This window comes from Tachysurus fulvidraco, chromosome 14 (genome assembly GCF_022655615.1).
Source record: "Tachysurus fulvidraco isolate hzauxx_2018 chromosome 14, HZAU_PFXX_2.0, whole genome shotgun sequence".
Classification (NCBI taxonomy): Eukaryota; Metazoa; Chordata; class Actinopteri; order Siluriformes; family Bagridae; genus Tachysurus; species Tachysurus fulvidraco.
In genome coordinates this window covers 7,491,716-7,517,892 of record NC_062531.1, presented here as the reverse complement: position 1 = coordinate 7,517,892, position 26,177 = coordinate 7,491,716, and the positions used below count along the sequence as shown (strand labels likewise).

The window sequence follows — 26,177 nt, the reverse complement described above, 5'->3', positions numbered from 1 at the left end:
TAACAGCTGTGTGTTATCGCCTAATTATTATCCTCATCAGAATATCCTGATCTGCGTAGGTGTGTATATATTCATTACCATGGGCACCCACATATAACCATGCATATGCAGAATTTTCCATGTTTCCAGCTTCTGTGTATTAATCACAATTTTTTTATTGCATAAAATTTGAATTGTTTGTGAGTGTGTATGTATGAAAGAGAGAGAGAGATCCTCCCTAAGAGGAATTCAGCAGTCCACACTGCGCAATCTGCATGTCAAAATGCAATAACGTGTGTGCCAGATAACGAACACAGAGACTTCATAATCTCATAATCCTCTAAAATCATTTATGACATCATTCCACTTTCAGCAACACACAAGCTCAAACAAAGACAAGGAGACGCTGACGTATCCTATTATCAATCACTTTTTAATTCTGTAATTTCTCTTCTTTTTTATTTTAGATTTTAGTGTATTATGTCAGATTTGATCAAAGTAACCAGGTTTCATGCAAAATGTTTCTTCATATGAGCAAGAGCAGTGTGGCCAGATTTATTTTGAACAGGACCATTAACCTCTAATTTAATGTAGATTTTTTTTTATAAATTTGCAATCCAATCAAACAATCATGCATAATGTCAATGTTCATATTTAACATTAGAATGGGGAAAATGTGATGACAGTAAGGCTATGATAACTCAGGTGATCACTCTTTACATCCATGGAGAGTTGAAAAGTATTTCAGAATGTACACTATGTTGATCCTTGAGGCATATAAGTTATAGCAGCAGAAGATCACATCGGGGTACCACTAAGAACAGGAATCCGAGGCTGCAGTGGCACAGATTTTCTGAAAAGTTTTTTTCTCATCTTAAAATGACAGAAACTTCCTATTTTAATAACTGCAAGAATGTGCAGGTGTTCCTACTAAAGTGGACATTGGATAAAGTGACACCATGAATGTACTGCACTGTAAAATCACATTAACTTCTCAATTTATGGATACAAAGCTGTCAATTTGTAATCTTAAGTATTTTATGACTGTTTCACTGTTTCATTGACTTTATGACATTGTTTCACTTTCTGATTTGAACAATCAGTTTATAAATATACAGTAACATTCGGCCACCAAAATAATTTGTTCTTTTTTCAAAATGGCCATAGGCACCAGGCTATTCTTGTTTGTTGTATAAGAACATTATAACCCTAAACAAAGTGTCATGTCAAGAGTAGTGAAGGACTGAAATCTATGAAAAAACATTTTTTTCAGCTTGCTCTAATTACTTCCTGGTACACTGTGATAACAGTCCCTCAGAGGTCTTGGGCGCGACGGCCAGCTGCTTCCATATGCCGTGTGTAAAGCAGGGATAGCCTGAGGACAGCGGGAAAGAGGTGTGTGTGTGTGTGTGTGTGTGTGTGTGTGAGAGAGAGAGAGAGAGAGAGAGAGAGAGAGAGAGAGAGAGAGAGAGAGAGAGAGAGAGAGAGAGAGAGAGAGAGAGAGAGAGAGAGAGAGAGAGAGAGAGAGAGAGAGAGAGAGAGAGAGAGAGAGAGCAATCAGTGAGTTGTGTGCAGTGTGCGCATGTATAGCAATGGGCACCCTATTGGCAATGGACAAGATCATCCATCAGTCATGTCCCGCCTGCACACAGCATGGGTGAATATGCATTACCGCCCAGTCACACCACACACGCGCCAGCACGCGGCCACCTGCTACAGACCAGCGGGGTGGGATACAAGGGATGGGTCTGATGGGTGGAGCCACTTGAAGTGCTGAGCTGGCTGAGCTTCGCTGCAGGGAGCACGCTGCAAGAGCACAAAGCATGTGATGATAATGAGCAACAGAGGGGTGCGAGCAACAAAAAAAGACCTGTGAGCCTCCACTACCCCCTCCCCAATCCCCCCTTCTCTCTCTCTCTCTCTCTCTCTCTCTCTCTCTCTCTCTCTCTCACACACACACACACAATGTTATAAGAATAAGCAACTCTCGTCTTTACCGTTCCCATGGTAACTTCAGCTATAGAATGGAGTTGAGGCCTTGTGACCAGGTGTGTGTGTGTCTGAGAGAGAGAAGGAGAGCTAGATGTGCACTTTATGCTCCACGAGGCATGATGAGTAGGTTGGAGTTTCCGGGGTTACTACTCAGCCCATTAGGTCAGCCCCAATCCCAACAATTTTGCCAAAGGAGTGAACAATGTGTGATCCAATAACAGATGTGTAAATGGCATCTAAACAATGACAGTTCCTGTAAAAAGTGACAGTGTTTAACCAGTGGAATAAGATATCACATTACTAGAAAGCCAGACATACGGTGGAATTTGAACATTTAGCATAATGATGATAAAGAAGAATACAATTTAAATGTTGTGTCTCATATTATAAGGCATCACAAATAATCTATGTATTCCCCATGTATTGTGTTAGAGAAGCCACTAAAATGGATCGGAAACATCTACATTTCTTGCATTCATTAAGGATGCCAGGATCTATGAATATGCATGAATAATCCGTTTTGAAACGCCCTCGGAACATGACACAAAAAAAGAAGCTAAGCCAAAACTCTCATTTAAGTGCGCTAGGATCTTCAAGTGAAAGCTCTTAAACAGACGGGAACTGTCCTTGGTCCTGAAACTAGGTAGAAATCTGTAGATAATAGGGAGATTTACAGGTCCAATCCTAATCCCGCAACTCTGAACTAGATCATTACAGTTAACTGATTGTTACTCTGGATTTGTGTTAAATCTCGAATGAAATGCTACTGTAGCGTTCTGAATTTTAAGATATTTCAAACATTGAGTTCAAGGAACTCAGTAATATGAGCTGAAGGGAGTAAAGCGAACTGGGACTGCATGAATTTGTAGTTTTGGAGGATACTTTTTTACTTGAAGTGGAAGTGATTGTGCGTTTCATCTAATCTCACAAGCAGTTTGATCAGCTTTGTGCAGAAAAAGAGAGGCTTTATTGCGGATGCGCTTTTAAGGGAATCCTTCTTCCTCTCTTACCTAACGTGATTTAGACAGCCAAGACCGTATGATATAATACCATTAACGCAACAAGAGAGCAATCTCCACACAGATAGAGACAGACTGTAAGATGATAGCTCGACATGAGGCCTACTTAATGCAGATTTTTTTTCTTAGACATCGCGAGTACACTGAGACATGGAGCCCAAAGCAGCCGTCAGTTCAGTTCAGCTCAGACGAGACAGCATGAGAACCGTGGGCGAGGAGGCGGCTTATATTTCTGTGTGTGTGTGTGTGTGTGTGTGTGTGTGTGTGTGTGTGTGTGTGTGTGTGTGTGTGTGTGTGTGTGTGTGTGTGTGTGTGTGTGTGTTTACTTGATATAATTGAGCCGTATGCATTTTTCACCCTTCGTGGAAATGTTCCAGCTGTGGTACAGGCAGCCAAACTGCAGGACACACGGTGTTTACCCCTTCTTCTTTCTGTTATTATTGTTATTTAAGGACTTACATAAAATGTATAGTCATTTAGCGAAATTGTGTGTCTTAATTCTCAATGGATTGAAATAGGATGATTACCCTGAAAATGTCCTCTGGCCAATGCATGACGTCACAGGTGGACACCGGCTGACCACAGAATCACAAAGAAAGGAAACCATCCTGCTATATGCTTCACTTCTAAATTAAGGGAGAAGTCTACTGATTAATTATATAATTGTAATAAATATTACACATATATAGATACAGTATGTATACTATACATTTTTAGTCCACCATTTAAGCTTTCACTTTCTTAACCTTAAGTTTTAATGCTATTGCTTCAAATTATAATGCTTTTAAGATTTCTGTGTTTCATTTTAAAATTTGATGTATTTCCATTTACATGGTTCTCCAGTCTAGGTTATGGCGGCTGGAGAAACGGTCCTGCGCAGACTCCAAAGGGCTATTCTCAGAGAGAGAGAGAGAGAGAGAGAGAGAGAGAGAGAGAGAGAGAGAGAGAGAGAGAGAGAGAGAGAGAGAGAGAGAGAGAGAGAGAGAGAGAGAGAGAGAGAGAACGCGTAAGATACAGAGGAAAAGAGAAAGGAAGAGGAGGAGAAGGAGGAGGAGGAGGAGAAGGAGGAGAACGAAGGGAGCGAGAGGGGGTGGAATTATAGTAGCACCGGTTCCTGTGAGCCATGTTGGATGTGTGCAAGTAGGAAAGATGCTGCGCCCGTGCTGCTACTAGCGCGAGCTCTACCCGACACCGAGAGTAGATGCGAGCTTCTCGGGGGCTTCGAGAGCGCAGACCGTGGGAGCACGGCGGAAGGAGTCGGGCAGTGTCAGAGGACCTGGCGTCGGAAGAAAGAGAGCGCGAGAGAGGTAGAGGGAGAGAGATTGAGAGGCACCGAGAAGGGAGAGAGGGAGAAAGGGGGAGAAAAGGATCTCGCCACACTAATGGCTGCACTGCTGCTGGGCTTTAGCTCGCCGTCGTCACTCCTGCTGCACCTTCTGCTCTGCTCTTTGTTCGCCGTTGTCCCGGGGAGAGCAGCCACGCCACGCCGCCACCACCCGGCCCCCGGAGACGCGCGGACTCTAGCTGAGAGCGACACGGTGATCCGCCCCGTATGGAGAGCAGCGTGGCTCGGATCCAGTCAAGAATTTACGATTTCACGGACCAGAGCAGCAGGAGTCCCCGTGATCTCGTCGCCGCTGGATTACAATGCATCAGAACCAACGCCTCGGACTGGACGCTGTCATCACCGGCTACCCGGTTGTGTGCAGAAGGGCGTTGTTTCCCCGTTTCTCGCTCCCTTGCTTCAGATTGGAAAAAAGAGATCTGTGCAAAGGACTAGAGCATGCTCGTGTTTGTGCCGTCTCGATTGCGGGTGGGTCACTGTACAGCGTGAGCACCAGGGACAGGGCTGTATCGATGCCCGTTCCGGTTTGGATAAGAGCGCAGGAGGTTGGAGAACCGGGCCGGAGCGCAGCTCGTTGCCCTCAAAACGGGAGTTTAGGGATGCCAAGAGGTGGGCTCGGCCACCATCAACGGACAATTCAAATTCTAATAAGACTGGCAGTGTTTCGGACGCCAATAAAAGGGACAAAAGGATAACGATCAGTCCCTCCCGGGGCCTCCTCAATGCTATCGATCCCACGACACAGGGCTGGAAAGGGTGTTTTCATGGTGTTACTGGTGATAGCATTAAATCTCGCGCGCAGCACCTTTCAGGACCATCAGACATCTGCCTGAACTCATGCCGGGTTACAGGAGTCACTGTCGCTCCCGTAGCTTCCTGTAAAACATTCTTAAATGGATACGGGCACGGAGCCAGTCACAATCTGGCGCGCAAGCAATGGAGTAGCAGAGAACGCAACATCGCCCCTTTTACAGGCATTATTTTACCGTTTTATTTGTCATGCAAAAATATCACGGTAATGGACACCCCTGATCTGAATGCAAAGCTTAGAGATGAGAGAGGAAAATATAAACAGAAGTATCCACAAAGTCAAGGTAAGGCTCGCAAAGCCGGTTCAATTTCTGACAGGAGTCACATGTCACAATGTGTCTTCTACTTTACTGGAAACCCTTTTCTCCTAACTGAAAAACAAACTAATTATCCATCGATATCTAAAGCAATCTCTACTTTGTTTGACTCGGAAAGCAAAAACATCTCTGACTCACAAGTTAAATGTAGCGATTGTGTTACTCACATAATGCCGCACTCCCAGCTCTCGGCTCAGATGAACTTGACTGAGACATCCTGTGACTTACATACTCACACTGGGACTTGGAACAGTGACAAAAATGGCACAGAGGGTGAGTCAGCTCTAGATGTTAAGTTAAAGTTTGTTCAAAGTTTGTTCTTGTGGAACTATAACAGTAACAACAACAACAACAACAACAACAACAACAACAACAACAACAAACAGCAGAATGACTATCAAAACAACATCTCTAGTGAAAATAGTATAAATGAAAAAAAAATTGTTCAAAGGAATAACAAAATGGACAGCAACATTTCAGCGCATGTGTTAACAGCGCATGTGCCATGTTCTCAAGCTCACCTGGATTCTGTCCCGATGGAGAGTCCACACCCGGCATGCGCTGACAGCACCACCAGCAACAGCTTAGATACCAACAGGGGAGCCGCACAAACGCAATTAAAATCCGGTAAAGGGCTGCCATTACAAGCTGAGGCTGTCAGTCAGCATGTGAAGCAGGTTGGGGTCTCAGGGGAGAGGAGGAAGGGAGAGATGGCAGGAGAGGTGAGGGAGGAGGAAGTGGAGGATAGCAGGGGGAAGGGTTACAGGCAGTATGGAAAAGGAGAAAGCAAGGAAAGTGGAGGGTGGGTGAATGCAGATAGCACAAAGAAAGATGAGTCTGAAGGAGATAGAAATTTACAGGGAGAGGGAGGAAGAGATCAAGTCTCACAGACAGTAAGAGAGACAGTTAGAGAAGATGAGAACAAAAACTGGCAGCAATTCAAGGAAAACAAGGCAGAAAAAGATGAGTCAAAAAACAACCGAGACTTGGTAGAAACCACTCCAGTAGAGGTTACAACTGAAACAAAACAAACAGACAAAGAATGTAACAAGAAAAAAGTCATGAACGATTATGAGTACTACAAAGAAAAAATAGGTGAGCAACCAGGTGCCCTTCCTGTCGGACGCTCACGTAGAGCTGCTAATCGACACCCCCATTTCCCTCAGTATAATTATCAGATTCAGGTGGCAGAAAACCAGCCTCCTAGTACCTCTGTTATATCAATGGTAGCAGAGGATCCAGATCCTGGAGAGGCAGGACGGCTCAGCTACAGCATCGCAGCTTTAATGAACAGCAGATCCATGGACTACTTTCAAATTGATCCTATGACTGGACTTATCACCACCACACATGTACTGGATAGAGAGCACATGGACTTGCATTACTTCAGAGTGACTGCTACAGATCATGGTTCACCACGTTTGTCTGGAACAACAATGGTAGCTATTGCTGTTTCTGACCGGAATGACCACTCTCCAATTTTTGAACAGACAGAATACCGTGAAACAATCAGAGAGAATGTGGAAGAGGGTTATCCAATCTTGCAGCTACGTGCTACTGATCTCGACTCCCAGGCAAATGCTAACATTCGTTACCGGTTTATTGGGGAAAGTGCACCTGTTGCACGTTCTGCATTTGAAATTGATCCACGGTCAGGTTTGATCACAACTCGAGGTATTGTTGACCGAGAGATAAACGAACGCTATATGTTACAGGTAGAGGCCAACGATCAAGGCCGAGAGCCAGGTCCACGTTCTGCTACCGTTAATGTTCACATTACAGTTTTGGATGAAAACGACAATGTTCCACAATTCAGTCAGAAACGTTACATAGTGGCAGTTCGAGAAGACGTGCGGCCACATTCAGAAATCTTGCGTGTCAGTGCTTCCGATGAAGATAAAGACGGAAATGCTGCTGTGCACTACAACATTATCAGTGGGAACAGCCGGGGGCAGTTTGCAATTGATAGTGTTACTGGAGAAATACAAGTAGTAGCACCACTGGACTTTGAGACAGAACGTGAATATACTTTACGACTACGTGCTCAAGATAATGGCCGGCCACCTCTTTCTAACAGCACTGGAATTGTTAGTGTCCAAGTGACTGATGTGAATGATAATCCACCAATTTTTGTATCTACACCATTCCAAGCTACAGTGCTGGAGAGTGCCCCGATTGGCCACTCTGTCCTGCATATTCAAGCCATTGACACTGATAATGGTGATAACGCACGGCTAGAGTACAGACTAACAGGAACTGGCACAGACACTCCTTTTGTTATTAATGCTGCTACAGGCTGGGTCACAGTGAGCTCAGCGCTTGACCGGGAATTGGTAGAGCACTATTTCTTTGGTGTTGAGGCCAGGGATTATGGAGCACCACCACTTTCTGCCACAGCTAGTGTCACTATCACTGTGATGGATGTTAACGATAATCGCCCCGAGTTCCTTCAGAAAGAGTACTATGTTCGACTAAATGAGGATGCTTCAGTCGGAACGAGTGTCGTTAGCGTAACAGCAGTTGACCGTGATGTCAACAGTGCAGTCACCTACCAGATTACTGGTGGAAACACTCGCAACCGTTTTGCTATTAGCACAGCTGGAGGATCTGGACTTTTAACACTGGCATTGCCACTTGACTACAAACAGGAGCGGCGTTATGTGCTAACAGTCACTGCCTCTGACAGAACCCTACATGATACCTGTCAGGTACACGTGAACATCACAGATGCAAACACACACCGTCCAGTGTTTCAGAGTGCTCACTACTCTGTGAGTGTAAATGAAGATAGACCTCCAGGTAGCACTGTGGTGGTAATAAGTGCCACAGATGATGATGTTGGCGAGAACGCCCGGATCATATACTTCCTCGAAGACAACATTCCACAGTTCCGAATTGATCCTGCAACAGGTGCAATCACATTACAAGCTGAGCTGGACTATGAAGACCAAATGACTTACACTCTTGCCATTACAGCTCGTGACAATGGAATACCACAAAAATCTGACACAACCTATGTAGAAGTCAATGTGAATGACGTGAATGACAATGCGCCACAGTTCCTCAGCCCACATTACCAGGGTGGAGTCAGTGAAGATGCTCCACCTTTTACAAGTGTCCTACAGATCTCTGCCACCGACCGTGATGCTCATGCTAATGGACGTGTGCAGTATACTTTCCAAAATGGGGAAGATGGTGATGGTGATTTCACCATTGAGCCGACTTCTGGAACAGTTCGCACCGTGCGGCGACTTGATCGAGAAAGTGTGCCATTCTATGAACTCACAGCCTTTGCAGTGGATCGTGGAGTTCCACCTCAACGCACACCTGTCCGTATCCAGGTCAGTGTTATGGATGTTAATGACAATGCTCCTGTCTTCCCTGCTGATGACTTTGAGGTGCGGGTGAAAGAGAACAGTGCAGTCGGGTCAGTCGTAGCTCAGATTACAGCCACAGATCCAGACGAAGGCCCTAATGCCCAGATTATGTATCAAATTGTTGAAGGTAACATTCCTGAAATCTTCCAGATGGACATTTTTTCAGGAGAGCTCACATCTCTGATTGACTTGGATTATGAGACACGGAACGAGTATGTCATTGTTGTGCAAGCCACATCAGCACCTCTGGTAAGCCGGGCCACGGTGCGAATCCGACTTATTGACCAAAACGACAATAGCCCAGAAATGAAGAACTTTCAGATTATATTCAACAACTTTGTGTCAAATCGTTCCAACACTTTCCCAAGCGGAGTTATAGGGCGTGTTCCAGCCCATGACCCAGATGTAACTGATCGCCTCTACTACACCATTGAACATGGTAACGAGCTTCACCTGCTTTTACTCAACCGCACAAGTGGAGAAATCCAACTCAGCAGTGAACTGGACAACAATCGCCCACTGGTCGCGCACATGCTCATCACTGTCACTGGTAAGTCAGGGACAGAGGGAAGGGGGATGGGAGTAAGAATTGTGTTGCTTTTAGGAGAAAGGAAAAAGAATAAGTGAAGCAAGGGAATGAAGATAGAGCCGAATCAGGTTAAAATGCTTTGCATAACCGTTCTCTTCTGTGTAACTGCCTTGTAGGACATTTGTGAAACTGACTTGGTCAGTGTCAGAGAGAGAGAGAGAGAGAGAGAGAGAGAGAGAGAGAGAGAGAGAGAGAGAGAGAGAGAGAGAGAGAGAGAGAGAGAGAGGTCAAATTACAAAGAGAGATAAAAGAAAGAATCCTTTAGAGAAATCTGACTCTTGATTGACATCATACAAGCATTTTCAGATCGTTGTAAATTGAATTATGTGCTAATGGTGGCTTCCTGGTATCAGAAGGTAACAATAGACAATAATGGTGGGTAAGTGCGATAAGCATTGGCTGTAATGACAATGTTGGTCTCATTGTAGCATGGCTTAAAAGCGATATGATGGTGTTGACACGTTGAGACTATAGGGTTACTTGGTCTTAATACTGTATGTTGATGTTTGTACTGGCATTAGAAAAACAGGATTTGGGAATAGCAACATATTTCACAGCAATATTTTCAAGCTTAATTAATTTGGATGGCCTGCAGCATTAATATCTTTGTTCTTGGGGTTCTCCATATGGGGGGATGACATAAATGTGTGTGTGTGTGTGTGTGTGTGTGTGTGTGTGTGTGTGTGTGTGTGTGTGTGTGTGTGTGTGTGTGTGTGTGTGTGTGACTGAAGCTGCAGTCAATTAGAGCCAACTCAATTAGATTTTGGCAAGCATTCTGCCTTTACCTGTCAGACTCTCCTCTCCTATGAAGCCTACTTTCACTCTGTCCTCCATTCACTTATCTTTTTTCTTCTCTTATACACCCACTGCTCTCTGTCAGTGTTTTTCACCTCTCTTCTTTTTGACTGAAGAGATGGATGTAATTTTATTAGGGGGAATGACCTAATAGCACTCTCTCTCGGTGTGTACCGAGCATGAGTGACAGGAAAAAGAACAACAAGTGGGATCTGGTATTTTTGAATGAATGAAAGGACATGTTTATTCCCAAATTTTTTTCACACTAGCCTGTGGAGGGTAACAAGGCCTCTGTGAAATTTGACACAATTTCCTTTCACAAGGGATGCAGTGAAAAACTATTGAAGTTGTATTGTAGGCTTTTACACACTCATTTATTTATTTATCTCAGAAAAATAGCAGGATGAGTTCTTAATAGAATATGCCAAAATTTAAGCTTATACAAATTACCCATATGTAATTAATCATTTAAGACATGGTTGCTTTAAATCATCATCTACACAGCTTCACTTCACTGCTGTTCTGGGCACAAGTCATTTTTAGAAAATTATACTGAGAAGACAAATTGATTTTATAAGAAAAGCAGACTTATTTCAATTATTGCCGGTCTACTTATTTTTGCCTTCCTCTGTATGATCCACATAATAATGTATGACTCATGATATGATATGATTATGTTCATACTGTTCTGTCACTTCCTGCTCCTCTCATGGTTTTCTAAATAGGCCTTTTTCATTTGGGAAATTGATAAAAACAAATTTAACAGCAGCTCTGACGGTTCCAGTCACAGGGTTTGTTTTAATGCACTTGATCCAAGAAGTTATTTCTATAGCACTAACTTACACAGGGACGTAAAATGATGAAATGGTGGATGATACACATGTACAGTTTAAAAAAATTTGTGTGATCATTGACATGGTGTTTTAATTTTAAGATATTGTTGCTGCTGAAAGATTAATTAAAGTTGCTATAACATAAGTGATAACAGGAACTAATTTGTGCAAAATTTAATGTAACTAAACAGCTAGAGAGTATGGCATGTTAGTTAATAATAAAAATAATTAAAATAAATAAATATAGCAGAAGTAAAGACAGAAGTGCGATATGCACTTAAATACTTTCCAGTAGAATGACCATGTCTGTGTTGTTCAGTTCGAGTGTGTGCTCTTTTCTATTTGTACCGTAAATGTAACTTAATGCTGTCGTAAAGCAAAACAGATTAGTCTCTCTTTCTCTCTCTCTCTCTCTCTCTCTCTCTCTCTCTCTCTCTCTCTCTCTCTCTCTCTCTCTCTCTCTCTCTCTCTCTTTAGAGTTGATTGGTTTCACTCAACACTTTACAATAATTGGTACTGCTGTTATATCGCAATGTAGTATTGAATGCTGGGTGTGTTGCTACAATACACTGTAGATACATGTATATGCAAATATATTCCGTTCTTCCAATTACTTTAAATTCAGTTCAGTTCAGAAGTTAAAGTAAGTTTCATTTGACTTTTGTTTCAGAGCATTTAAGTAAACATTTTCACTTCTGAGATTTTTTTTTTTACTTTATGATCAAGTCAGCAACAGTAAGCAAAGGAAAAATGTTCCCTTGAGACAGCATGAGTCATAAAAATCGAACATAGCCAGACTCATATGAGAAACTCATCCTCCTCTGGGCAACACTGGAGAGTAATATTTTAATGTTAGCTTCATGATGAATTGCAGTAAGGCAGTATGCGGGTCATATAGCAGAAAGGCACATAGCAGTGAGGATGTTAAAACCACACAAGTCTCTGGGAAGTATGAGTCTCTGGGGAGAAAATGTCCTACAGCTGGAAGGTACATTTTATGTACAAATGACTCCTATTATAAAGAAGCCTTATGAAGCCTAGCATAAGGATCATGGGTTAGTAGCTTTCTTATGTTCCTCCTCCACCCTTCCTCCAATTATTATGTTATTGTATTTAAGTCTGTTTTTTTAGGTACAGTAGGTACCACAACGTGCCAAAACATACAGCTAAACATGTGGATATGATGTTTTGTTAGATATGATGATATGATGCCATAATATCATAGATCATGTATAGTCTTCGCTAGTGTAGTTCTCTGTGTGGTGTCAGTCACAAGACAACCACAGAGCCACTGAAGGACCCTCAAGCAAAGCTTCTTAAAACTCACTTGCTCAGATGTCCACTTGGATTGTACACTATACAGCCAAAAGTATGTGGACACCTAACCATCACATTCATGAAGGAAACTTCCCCAAACTGTTACCACAATGTTCGAAGCACAGAATGGTCTTTGTAGGCTGTCATTGTAGGCATTAAGATTATATTTTACTGGATCAAAAATCCAAACATTGGCCAGTATGACAATGTCCCTGTGCACAAAGCAAGATCCATGAAGACATGTCTTGCCAATTGAAATCCTACAACATGCCAGACCTCCTCACCCGACATCAGTGACTGAACTCAGTAATGCTCTTTCTGGCTGAGTGAGCAGAAATCCCCACAGCCATGCTTCAAAAGGTAATGCAACACTTCCCAGAAGAGTGGAGGTTATTATAACAGCAAAGGAGGCCAAATCTGGGCTGGGATGTTGGGATGTTCATAAAGCACATATGGATGTGTTAGCTAGGTGTACAAAACATTTTTCATATAGTGTGGTCCATATGTAAAGGTTGTGGTTCTTTATGACAAAAGCATCTGTCTAATACTGGACATTGCTCCAGATCTTACACTTACAGTACACTGTGTGTGTGTGTGTGTGTGTGTGTGTGTGTGTGTGTGTGTGTGTGTGTGTGTGTGTGTGTGTGTGTGTGTGTGTGTGTGTGTGTGATTATGCAGAATCTACAGGCTTAGTTGATATCTTTTTTCTGGGTTATACTTTTTTGTCTTGTTGTCATTTCTCTGTGTTTAAATTGTAGTGACAGGCGCCCTTTCTCTCCTCTGTATTACCCAATGTGTGTGTGTGTGTGTGTGTGTGTGTGTGTGTGTGTGTGTGTGTGTGTGTGTGTGTGTGTGTGTGTGTGTGTGTGTGTGTGTGTGTGTGTGTGTTCACACACTGTGACCCATCAATTCAAATATTTTTCTACCCTGGGAAAATAAAGCCTACAAAAATAGAGCACACATATCCAAACACTCAGACACACATTTATTTCCTCCCAGCAGTATAAAGAGTCTAAAATAAACTTTACATTAGTGTAAAAGAGTTTGGCAGTTTATTAAATATTAATCACTGTTAGAGTGCAAGAGAGAGGGAGGTAGAGACTTAGCAAGAGTGAGATAGCAAGACAAAAGACAGAAAAGTAAATGAAAAAGAGATTGGCTAAGAAACAGAAGCACTTATGTAAGAAATCCATACAGTATACTGTATATCAGAGAGCCATACATTAGAAGCAGCTTCATATGCTCAGCACATATTGCTTCAGCAGTAACAGGATGATACTGGAGTTACAGTATAATGTGTGTAAAATAAGGGTGTGAAAACGTTCAGACTCCGTCTCAGATGTAAATAAGTGTAAGTAGTGTATTAATCCACAGTAACAAACACAGGCAGAAATGATCTGCTTTATGTCCAATGATGACATGAAGGAGGATTTGGTATATATCCTGGAAACAGAGACACACACGCACATTATTATATTGTAATAGGATGTGTTACGTATTAGGCCTATTAGTCTGTAATCAGGAAAATTTGCAGATTTAATCTCCATGTCTAATATATTTATGGTATTATACGATTAGCAGTATTAAAAGTATTAATTGTTCATATGAGGCAGGTTTTATGCAAACGACAGTGTAAAGCAGGAGAAATTGTTTTACTGTGTGTGTGTGTGTGTGTGTGTGTGTGTGTGTGTGTGAGCAAGAGGTCAACATGGAGTCAGTCCCCATAATCCTGTAATAAAACCAGCTGCCATGTCTCCCCTCCCCCACAGCACACACCCTCTATCTCTTTTCTGCTTTCTTCTCCTTCATACTGTTCTTTCAATCTAGCCTTTCCTTTCATTTCTATCATTTTGTTTTCCTCCACACTGCTGCGATTACTCTATTCACTCTATCTCTGTGTGGTTCCATTAAATGTTAGATGTAGTTAGGAAAGGAGAAATCTAGTGACATTACAATGCATTTCACGTTTATTTCCAACATTTTCCCCTGTCTAAATCCTTCAGTGGAATTAAAAGTGTTCTTTATCACACAGAAAGCAAACTAAATAGGCTTTGAATCGCTAATTGCTCTCCACATGAATACTGTGTTGTGCTGAGGTTTTGGATCTTTGGTTAATTTGGCTTGAAAGGAAAACGCAAGTGTTCTCAATGTCTCTATGCACTGCATCTGTAGACTATGTGTTATTGCTACTGAGATGTATTTCAACACATTTCTCTGTACTAAAAAAAAACTATAGAAGACATAGAGACTTGAGACTCACTTATAATGGATGCCAAAGTGCAATTATTGGTTTCTGTGAATAAGCGCTTCATATGCATTACTTTATAATGGGGATTATGGTAACTTATGCTCTTAGAAAAAAAGGTTTCCATTTAGTAACTTAAATGGTTCTTCTGGTTTGTCCTGAATGGACCCTTGTAGATTCCATGTAAAGTCCTACAACACCATCTGTCATGGAAGGAAAGTGTACTTATATGTTTATTTGTCTACATGTCAAAGCCAATCATGGAAACCAATCATACAGATTTATGTTTTTTCTTTTAATGGTTAAAAAAATATACAAAAAAATCTATCTATCTATCTATCTATCTATCTATCTATCTATCTATCTATCTATCTATCTATCTATCTATCTATCTATCTATCTATCTATCTATCTATCTATCTATCTATCTATCTATCTATCTATCTATCTACACTGTTCTCCACCAAAGTCTTAATGAAAACATTTTAATACAATGTTTGGAAAAAAAAAAAAGATTAATGTAGTTTAACAGTTGACTTTAGACTTTTATTAAAAGCGAGTTTCAACCAAAGAGGTTTTTTGATCTTTTCTCTGAACTGGAAAATTTGTCAGAATCGTTGACTGAGATCATGTCATATTCATAAAACAGTCATATTTTATGAATATGCAGAATATAGTTATGATGAGGATAAAAGATAAAATACACCTGTGTATTTGTATCTGTGGAATTGTTTTAATATTTTATTTAATACAGAAACCATTAATGGATTAAAAATGAGTTTTGGGTGACTAAATCGAAAGAGGAGTGTATCAGGAGTGTATTTTATAGGGGATTACTTATCAGAAGATTGACATTGATTTTGATGTGGTTTTTTTTGCTCTCTACCCCTACCTCTCATCTCAGATGGTGTTCACAGCATCAGTGCTCAGTGTGAGCTGAGGGTCCTGATCATCACTGAGGACATGTTAAGCAGCAGTGTAACGGTGAGACTACAAAATATGTCCCAGGAGCAGTTCCTGTCTCCACTGCTCGCCGACTTCCTGGAAGGTGTGTCATCTGTGCTGTCAGTCGCTGCTGCGGATGTGTTTGTTTTCAATGTACAGCCGGATGCTGAAGCGGAGCGAGTGTTGAATGTCAGCTTTTCAGCAGCGTTGCCAGGAGGACAGTTCTTCCCTTCAGATGCGCTGGAGGAGCAGCTCTACCTTAACAGACCAAGACTAAATATGCTCACACAAATGCAGGTAACTGAACCAATTCATATATATATATATATATATATATATATATATATATATATATATATATATATATATATATATAAATCACAGAGATATACGTAAGGATTTGATTTAAGAATATCACAGGATGTTCTATTATAGAGCCAGGTTGGTCTGATGATTATTTGTTAAGTGTTTTATTTCTTTATTTTATACCTCTGTATTTTGTCAATAATTACAAGTTTTTACCTATTGCAGAAAGATCTATCACTCTTTTGAACCATTTCTGTAAATAAGCTGTTAACTAAACCTCTGATTTGAGCTGGCTCTATTCTCTGAGCTGTATTATAGAAAATGCTGAGGTATATTACAAATGAATTGATGCCTTGTGAGATTTACTGAAAGATTCAATGTAAACGTAGATAAGAAACTAGTGAAAGGGCAAAAACTGTCTACCAAATATGCTGTATTAAAATAACATATTAATTATTCTTTGAGGACTTAGCTAACTTTCTTTTGGTGCACTGCACTCAAAGAAAGTTTCATTCACAGTAAATACCCCAGAATACTTTTATCTATTCTTACATATTGCTTAGCAACACAGCCCTTATTAGCATCAATCCCAGTATAAGTACTGTTAGATCATTTTCTTAGCACAACAATACTTGCATGCTTATCTAACTCAGTTAGCAATAATACTTTTACCATTTACATTCTCTGAAACACTTGTATATTAACCATTAGTACATCTCTATTACCTGAAAAGGTTTTACACTTAAAGCTAATTAAAGGTATTATAGTCCTTAGATACAGATGTGTTTATAAATCATTTTTAAAGGTATATTATTAAGGTTCATGCTAGAACTAAGAAAGGTGAAAAAATGACAAAACTACAGAACTATTTCAGTTGCTTGCTTTTTCTCATCTACCTTCTCAATGCCAAATACAACTCCTTTAATAATTTACAGCCTTGAATATAAATTAAAATATTTTTTACATTACAAAATGTACAATAATTGTGCAATAATCACAATTAACTATCTAGACACATAAATCCAGAGAAATTAACTTGGGACCAAATCGTACAACACCAAAAGCAATATTTTTATCTTACACAAACACACATGTACACTCTCTTTAACTCCTGTGTTGCTATCTGCAGGTGCTGCCGTTTGATGATAACGTGTGTTTGCGTGAGCCGTGTCAGAACTACATGAAGTGCATCAGCGTCCTGCGCTTCAATAGCTCCGCCCCTTTTATCTCCTCACCCTCGATGCTGTTTCGGCCCATCCACCCTATCGCAGGCCTGCGCTGTCGCTGTCCCCCTGGCTTCACAGGGGATTACTGCGAGATCGAGATTAATATGTGTTACTCGAATCCTTGCCTGAACGGAGGAGTGTGTGCACGCAGGGAAGGAGGATACACCTGCATCTGTAGAGAGAATTATACAGGTGAGTGTGCGTGTGAGGATTTTCTCTTTTTTGGGGTTGTGCGTATGCTTCAGGGCTTTCGTGTTCGTTAGTTAGTGCAGTCAGAAGGCGTGTAGCAGTTCTAAATGAGATGCAGTACAGCAGGGGCTGATGCACAGCTTCTGAGAGATACAGGATGAAGAGAGGCGATGATAATGAGGGAAGGAGAAAGCTGGAGGAGACTTAGAGAAGAAAAAGCTCTTCATGGCAACAACAGAAAACAAATAAGATCTTTTCTTGGAATGTGTTGATCCGACATGCATTATTCATCGTATTTATTATGCAATAATGGATGACACTATTTATTTATTACAATTCTTTATAAATATGTACAGATGAAATAAAAAGCAGCAGGTAATTTGTTAACAACAAATATGACCAACTTTAGTCATATTTAAGAATAGAACTATTTATTTACTTGAAGATAAATTCGAAGAAGCCACACCTCTTTGTTTTTGTTTATTTATTTACTGCCTTTTTTTTTTTTTTTTAAATCTAACCCTACTTAGACTTTTCTAATATGTAGTGATTGGATTTTGTATGCTAACTAATCTTATGCTAAATGGAAATGACAGAACTCTCTCTCTCTCTCTCTCTCTCTCTCTCTCTCTCTCTCTCTCTCTCTCTCTCTCTCTCTCTCTGTCACACCCTCTCTCAGCCTGTGCCACATGTTGCTTAATAACGATAGATTATAATAATCAGAATCTAATGAAAAAATTAAAATTTAAAAAAATTAAAATTTGGAATTGTAAGAATTCTTGAATAAATAAATCAGTCCATAGACGCTTAAAAGCACTGTTGTATGTCGTTCTGAATAAGGGCTTCTGTTGAATGCCGTAAATGTAAATTTTGAAATGTAAATGTAGTTCAGAAATCGCCAATAATTCTTGGAAATCAAATGGAAACTCAAAACCCTAGCAGACTGATTTAAAAGTTAACAGTCTTCTTGATCTGAGAGAGAAGCTGTGAGGCATGCTGTCTCAATTCTCTCTTCCAGGATTACGAGAAAAACAATCTGCCAACTGTGGCCTTCACACTCTGTGGCTGAAAACCAGTCATATTTTGTAGATGAACCATATTATTCACCATCCATCATTCAACAATTCAGATTTTAGACTAAGTTCTTTGCTAACTAATTTCATGCAGATTCTCCTCATTGTCTCTAAAATACAAATTCTGCATTAAAGATGAACATTTATTGCTCAGAAATGACAATGACGTATACCAGAGCAGTGCTGGATTCTTTGATATGAATGGTTAAAGGCGCAGATTGTTGGATAAGGTTGTATATAAGGATAAGGTTGGATAAGGTTGTGTATATTATACTATAGGTACTTGTATGGAATACACCATGTAATAAGAGAGAGGGAAAAATAAATGCTGGTGAGGAAATAACAGCTTATATATAACATAGTCTAACATGAGCTTATATGTTTGCAGACATTTAACATTAAATGTATAGTATAATGAATATATATGGATAGACAATATAATAATTTTTTTTTAATTGATCAAAATGTAAGCATTGATGTAATTTTATGGTGTTTTTTGAATGCAAAAAAGGGTGATTGCTTTGGTATATATGGAATTAAACAGCTCAGGATGTGGTAACAGTCCTCAACAAACCACAGCATCATTGATTATTTTCTTCCGTCAGCTTAACTCTAAGTGTTTTATTCCTTACATCAATCACACACAGGAAAGTTCAGGAGCTCACAAACTCATGCAACTACTTTAATAAAACCAGCATGATCAATCTAAGGCAAATGTAATATTAATGTCCTGGAAAGAATTGCAGGGCATTCGCAGCATTCATAGCTCCAGGGTTGGCTTATTATCTGTGTGGAGTTTCTGTGAACATCCCTATGGGTTTCCTCTGGATTCTCCGGTTTCCTCTCACCTTCCAAAGACACACAGATAAATGGACTGGGTTGGAAAAAACACCTATGCCCTTAGGTGTGAGTGTGTGTCTGTGTGTCGTGCTCTGTGATAGACTGGTGTCCTATTCACGGTGTCTTTTCACCTCTGGAAAATGCTCCAGGATAAAGTGGCTACTAAAGATGAATGAATTGATATTGAAATGCAGATTATAGGTTAAATTTGTGAATTTCCCACTTGGATGAGCAAAGTATTTATTTTTTATCTATATTAAAACCTTAAATAGGATAATTTAATAAAAAGCTACATTAGTGTACATTATTCCTAAAACCCCTTGGGAACAATATTAACACACTCAGTATGTGTACCTTGAAAACACCAAATACAGGAAATGAAGATAGAAATTGAGGAATTAATGCACAGACAGAGGGAGGAGAAAGGACAAGGAGAAAGGACGAGGAGAAAGGACAAGTGCATGGATGCATGGAGATGTCTGCAGGAAGAGGAGGAAATGAGAGGATTGTGCAGAATTAGTGATGGGAAGATTGAAGGACAGAGAGTGAGAAATGTGATGAAAAAAGTGATAAAGTAGAACAACGGTGAATAAGTGAAGCAGATAGTTGGGATGGAAATGATATGCAGAGGACATGAGAAAGTAGTGGAGAGATGGTGGGTGTGGAGACAGAGAAAAGGAAAGATCAGAGAGAGGGGGACAGAGAGGATGGAGGTAGGGGCAGATGGGGTTCCCCTGGGGGTCATACCATGTGTGAAAGTAGAGGGGAAGGGGAGCTACTTTGCCTGTCGGGTAAGCTGGGGCTTTGATGAATTAAACATCACGTGAATAAAGGCGGGTGAATAAATAGCAAAACACACACACCACAGGGGAGAAACAGAGAGAGGAACAAAGTGTACATGTGAGGAAAGAGCGATGTATCGGAAGGATGAACAGACAGGAAGACAGAGAGAGAGTTGAAGCAGACGACTGAAAGGATGATGAGAGAAGGTGAAATAAGTTGTAGAGCAATGATGGCCTGCTTCAAATTTCTCTGAGAGTCAGTGGAGTTTAGTTCACTGACAAATCGCAGGTATCTTTTCTTTTCCTATAAAAAAAAAATTAACAATTAGAATTCATAGTAATGATTAGAAAGTATTTATTTTTCTCACTTTTGCAATTTGTAACCATGAAATAAAAATACCATCAAACTTAATTTTTTAGAATCTTTACATTTTATTGTTTTACATTCAGATGTTACGCAAACGTATCGTCATGCATATCAAGGATTCTAGATATGAAAACCCTACCTCACATGTAGTTCCATTGTTTTTTTTAATGCACAATTGTAGCAAATCCTCATGTGGAAGACGTGTTTGGGCCTACTTTAAAATGGCCATGTGATAATAATCAGAATATCTGCAGTATGAGTATGAACCCCAGTAAACGTCATTCCCATGCCAAGACTGGGACAACGAAAATAATAGATGCATATTTTAAATGCATTTGGGGTGGAAATGTTGCTAAAAAAATTATAACTTTATATATCTTATACCTCTGAGATGTAACGTACATTCAGTGAGAATTCAGAGCTGTGCAAAAAAAATGTAAACAATAATAAACTGAAAATAATACACCACAAATTGGTCCAATGTGTTTGTCTAATATTCTGTCCTTGACATGTAGCCTATAACAGCCCACTCTTTTTTGAACACGGACGTCTGTATAGTTACTATGGTTACGCAAGAGAGTGTCATTATTTTTATTTGCCAATATCCAAAAATGTGTCAAAGAAAGAACTTTCCTATGTGGAGCAGATGAAAGTGGAGCACAGAGACACTGACCACTTAAAGTGTCTGAAAGTCTTGAAAAATGCAAACACGATTTCTGGTACTTTTCTCCAATCAGTCATTTTCATAGCCAGTTGAAAACTTTCAGCAGTTTAGGGTTTGCAAAATTGTTGAAGGTGAAAGACACCTCTGTGGCATTGCGGCTCTTTGAGAATGAATCAGTACTTGGTTGTACTATTTTCAACCACAATGATGATAATGATGATGTCATCATATGACCACTGGATTTGGAAACTTTGAACACCAGTTTAAGCACAGCATATTTTTTGTTCTTTTTCCCACTTTTCTTCCATTTTTAACAAAACAAACAAAAAAAAATCTAGAACGTTTCTCCTCCAGATATCCAATACAACAATACAAATTTGCCTTAAACATCTATACGGCTGTCTGCATACTATTAGGGTTTGGTCTTAATTATAGATTACTGTAAAGTGTATTTGTGTTCTCAAATACATCTTGGTTGAAAAGATTTGTGCTTATTCCTTTCCTTTCGGTGAACGTGGAATTTTTTTTTTCTTTTGTCAGGAACAAAGAACCCTCTACTTTAAGACAGCTAGTGGGCTGTTGCATGTGGTTGAGCTGATCTCATAGGCAAAAGGAGTACGCTTGTACAAGTGGAAATGTCTGTGTGTGGTGTATGAAAAGTCTGAAGTCAATCTGAAGGCTTAAAATTCTTAAAATGCTGCTTTTTATAGGACGGATGCTTGAGATGGATGGATTGTTATTCCTTTAGAGACATATTCTGGCACAAAAGTGTGGTCCCATATTCTGTGCATTTTTCAACATGCCTGCATGTGTGTATAAGTGCTTTGTGAATAGGGAGGTGTGTGTGTCTCTAAGTGCTTTGTGCAGGGTAGCCATCAGAGTGAAATGTTTTAGCGTAATTGCTTTGTGTTGCCGTCACTGAGGCTTCACGCTTGTTCTTTGTTTGTCTCTTTCTTTCTTTCTGTCATCCTGTCTTTGTCCCTCGCTCTGCCTTACTACCTTCTTTCTCTTCTACCATGTGTATATGTATAATTGAATTTCTCTGATTTTTTGGGTATATGTCTGTGTTTTTCCACTTTATCTGCTTGCTACACCACCTTGTCAGTACTGCATGGATTTTTAACTGTTTGCACACTTGTTTAAAATGATGTACTTGAGAAAAGAGATGATCAGTTGCTCAGACATGTACAGTTTAGCTAATAATGAATAGACAGATTGTGGTGTTTGTGTTATAGTTGTTTAGATTGTGTTTTTAAGTTGTTAGGCTAGAATTCCTAAAACACACAGTATTAAACTGATGTGGTGCAGGGATTTGATTCATTAATTGATCAGGATTAAATAAATCATGCACAGCTTACCTTTATTTCACTTTGTTCTTGACTAACGTACTGTAATAGGCATGTGACAATAATTGAAAAGATTACTGTCGATTATTTTATTAATAAGACATCACAATGGTGCCTCTGTTTTAAGATGGGGCTGCTTACATAGAAAGCATTTTCAAGCAGGTTTTCTGCTTCTGAGATAATAAGGACTTTAAGCGAAGACGGCTGTAAAGACAGGTAAAGAGCGAACATGGATTTAGTTCTGTTTGCCGTAGCCGTGGAAACTAAAGTCACTAGGCATCGACTTTACCACTGCAGTGGAACGGAGTGACAGTCTTTGTTCCTCAAAAAAAAAAAAAGGATTAAAAAAAAGCAAGAGAAGAATTGCTTTATAAAAAACAAAAGATAATCGGAAAAGAAGGCTTTTGCTGTCTTACCATACCAACAGGTCTGTTAAATTAGATGTGTCATACAAGCAGTTCTCATGATTCGACAACAAGTGTCTAGCCAAGTTTCAGTTTTCACATGTCATCTTTTGGGTCATATTTCTGTGAACTACAAATTCATTATGATATCAAAGGTGTCTTATTGTGACTTATTGTGACTTATTGAGTCGAAGATTCTGAGATACAGTAGTTGGTTCTTAGAAAGCTGTGATAAATTCTAAGTGTCTTTGACCAAATTGCTGTGTATTCATTGAAGGAATAATGTCCTTATGCATTCATTCATTCATTCATTCATTCATTCATTCATTTATTTTCTACCGCTTATCCGAACTACGTCATCCTGCGTCATCGGGCATCAAGGCAGGATACACCCTGGACGGAGTGCCAACCAATTACAGGGCACACACACACTCTCATTCACTCACGCAATCACACACTGCGGACAATTTTCCAGAGATGCCAATCAACCTACCATGCATGTCTTTAGATCTGTGGAGGAAACCGGAGTACCCGGAGGAAACCCCTGAGGCACGGGGAGAACATGCAAACTCCACACACACAAGGCAGAGGCGGGAATCGAACTCCCAACCCTGGAGGTGTGAGGCGAACATGCTAACCACTAAGCCACCGTGCCCCCCTTGTCCTTATGCAATACTGTCAAAATAATTAATTTCATCACTCGTTAAAACAGGAAATAAACAACTTTGACAAGCCAGTAATTTTTTTTGCAGTAGTAGAATCATAGACTACGTTAGCAGGAAGCAGTGAGTCAAACTCATGCATGTGCAGAAGAGTTCAGTCTGTCTTACGGCTGCTGTAGCCATCATTTCCACCTCTGCTACTTATTTGTCTCTGACACATAAAAGGAGGAAACAGTGACTCTTTTATGCTGTGACAGACTTTTTTTCTGTGCTAGCTTGGTTTTACTTCTTCCCTTCCAGGGAGCCAGTACAACTCAATACAAAATTCAATATACTTTTAATCATTTCTAATCAGGTGGGAGTGGTCTGTATGACCCCGCCCTCATTTACAGACCCCGAGTGTCCACTGAATGTTTTGTGACTATGAAAATGAGATGCTATGGCCTTCACACTTACCAATCACTTTATATGAACCGTCTATAGCAAATTTGGCCCGCAGTGTAATTATATTTGGCCCGCGAGATCATATCAAATGTGCATTACAGCTGGCTAGCCGCATGCTCCGCTAAAAATACAAATCCCAGAATGCCTTGCCACTGTATTGACGCCTAGTCACGAACAGCACTTGAACACCACTGATGTGTCTTTTCTTTCAAATTTAATTTCTTATATGTTTGTAATGTCAAGCCCTGGTTGTTCCAAATCCTGTGTTTAAGCAAAACTAAATTTTGTTTCCATATGAAAAAGGTTGAACATTACATATCAGTTGCAGTTCATTTTTCAATAAATAACTTTAATAACTTTAACTTTAACAATAAATGACTTTATCTCAGTTTTATATTTTGGCCCACTACCATCACCAAAGCACCACTAAAGGGAATAAATTCTGAAAGAATTGTGCTTATTTCTTCAGAAAAGAAAATCCAAAGATTTGTTGTATATGTGCCAAGGCTTATTCGAAGCTCTTCTGGAGGATCGTGATGGCCTAACACCTTGAGATACACCGCATGATTTAGTACATTTCCTGCTGATCTGATTCACAGCATGCTTGATTGCTGTTTAGTTGATTAAGCTGTAGTAGAGTGAGGTACATTAACTAGATCACGGCTGTGTGATGGTACAATGAGCTTGACTTTGGGCTTTGGTGGCTGGGGGATTGGATTAGAGATGTAATGCTTTGCACAACAGGGCTGATGGGAAACTGGAGCACGGCCCAAAGTGCCTGCCGTTTCATCCAGCTCTGTGTCATGTGCAGCACTGCGAGAAGAAAATGAACACACACATTTACCAGACACTCCTGCTTCTGCGTCGCATAGCCTGCCGGATTGTACTGTATGACTGGACGATTGGATGGCTTTCAATCTGGGTAATTATTTTATTGGATTATTTTTGGGAGGTTCCAGTGGCAATGGTTTCCTGTAGTCATGCACACACCAAACGACTGACGCACACACCAAACGACTGACGCACACACCAAACGACCGACACACACACACACGCACACGCACATTTTTCTGAAATTAATGACTACCTTCCATTGATGTAGCTAATTAATGCTTTGCTTACACCCAAACCTACCTATAAACCATTTAAAATTAAAGCTGTAAAATAATTGTCATTTTGTGTTGACCTGGTGATCGTGAGGATATTTGGACCTCACACACTCACACAATCACACACACACAGATCAGTAAATCCTCTTGCAAATAACGTTTTTTTTCTTCACTTTGTGGATTTTCATTTTTCTCTATTATAGAGAGCATTGAATCTGTTGCAGATTAAAAATCTGCTGTGTTTGTGTAGCTGAACTGTGATAAATGATGGAAAGTGATGGAAAATGATTTATTCCTTTGTCCCCCATGGGTGTGTGTTTATGTGTGTGGTTGCTAAAACGTTGTGTATTAGCCATGGGCTGCGTTTAAGTGTTGTTACCTTGTCTGTGTGTGGTAGATGTTTGTCTTTGTACTGAGTCCTGTGTGTGTGTGTTGTGGAGGAACACAGGACGGGTTGGCAGGAGGAGCACAGAGCCACAGGGAAAATTTTGCGTTTGGTGTTGGGGGATCAGTGTGTGGGGGAGGAGCTGAAGGTTGCAGTCCAGGATCACCATAGGGCATCAGAACCATTGTATGTGTGTGTGTGTGTGTGTGTGTGTGTGGTTGTACATGCATGTTATCCTTACTTCTTGAGATTTATTAACCACATGTTGTACCAGCATAATGTCAAGACTTTTGGCACAAGTTCATAATGCCTTTGGAAGAAATCTGCATGTCTGGAAAAGCTAAATTCTCTTTTTTCTGCAAGAGCTAACCGAACAGAAGGAAATCCAGACTGTATGCAAATCAACAGGCTGTAGGAAAAATGGAAAGCTCATGACAAAGGAAAGTGGAATAAAGACAAAGAGGATAGATCGATAAACATACAGACAGACAGACAGACAGAGAGAGAGAGAGAGAGAGAGAGAGAGAGAGAGAGAGAGAGAGAGAGAGAGAGAGAGAGAGAGAGAGAGAGATTGAAGACAGAAGGATGGATAGGCAGGCAGACAGAGAGCAGAAAAAAATATTGGGAAGACCACAGATATTTAGATGTGTAGACAAACACATGTATTATCCAGTTGTATCCATTTATCCATCTCTGTTTAGAAGGCAGACATACATTTAAGTGAGCAGACAGATAGACAGGCAGGTAGACAGATAGACAAGCAGGCAAACAGACAGACAGCCAGACAAATAGACAAACAGGCAGATAAACAGACAGA

General features: G+C 40.2%; 1 protein-coding gene and 1 long non-coding RNA gene across 5 annotated transcripts in view; one reads left to right on the top strand and one right to left on the bottom strand.

The window, feature by feature from the left end:
- Positions 1–393: 393 nt before the first annotated feature.
- LOC125146342 lies at positions 394–6,125 on the bottom strand. Its single transcript, XR_007144805.1, has 5 exons — positions 5,984–6,125; positions 5,630–5,705; positions 3,317–3,616; positions 1,977–2,224; positions 394–1,785 (listed from the first exon to the last, which is right to left on the bottom strand). It is a non-coding gene; the product is annotated as an uncharacterized LOC125146342 (long non-coding RNA).
- Positions 3,640–26,177, top strand: part of celsr3 (cadherin, EGF LAG seven-pass G-type receptor 3) — a 59,929-nt gene continuing 37,391 nt past the window's right edge. For 3 of the 4 annotated variants that reach the window (XM_047823047.1, XM_047823048.1, XM_027134004.2), the window contains exons 1-3: positions 3,641–9,389; positions 15,523–15,860; positions 16,999–17,287. In XM_047823047.1, the coding sequence (XP_047679003.1) occupies positions 4,121–9,389; positions 15,523–15,860; positions 16,999–17,287 (5,896 nt within the window). In that variant the 5' untranslated portion in view covers positions 3,641–4,120. Of the gene's footprint in view, positions 9,390–15,522; positions 15,861–16,998; positions 17,288–26,177 lie in introns of all 4 variants that reach the window. The other variant, XM_047823046.1, reaches the window with a different exon arrangement.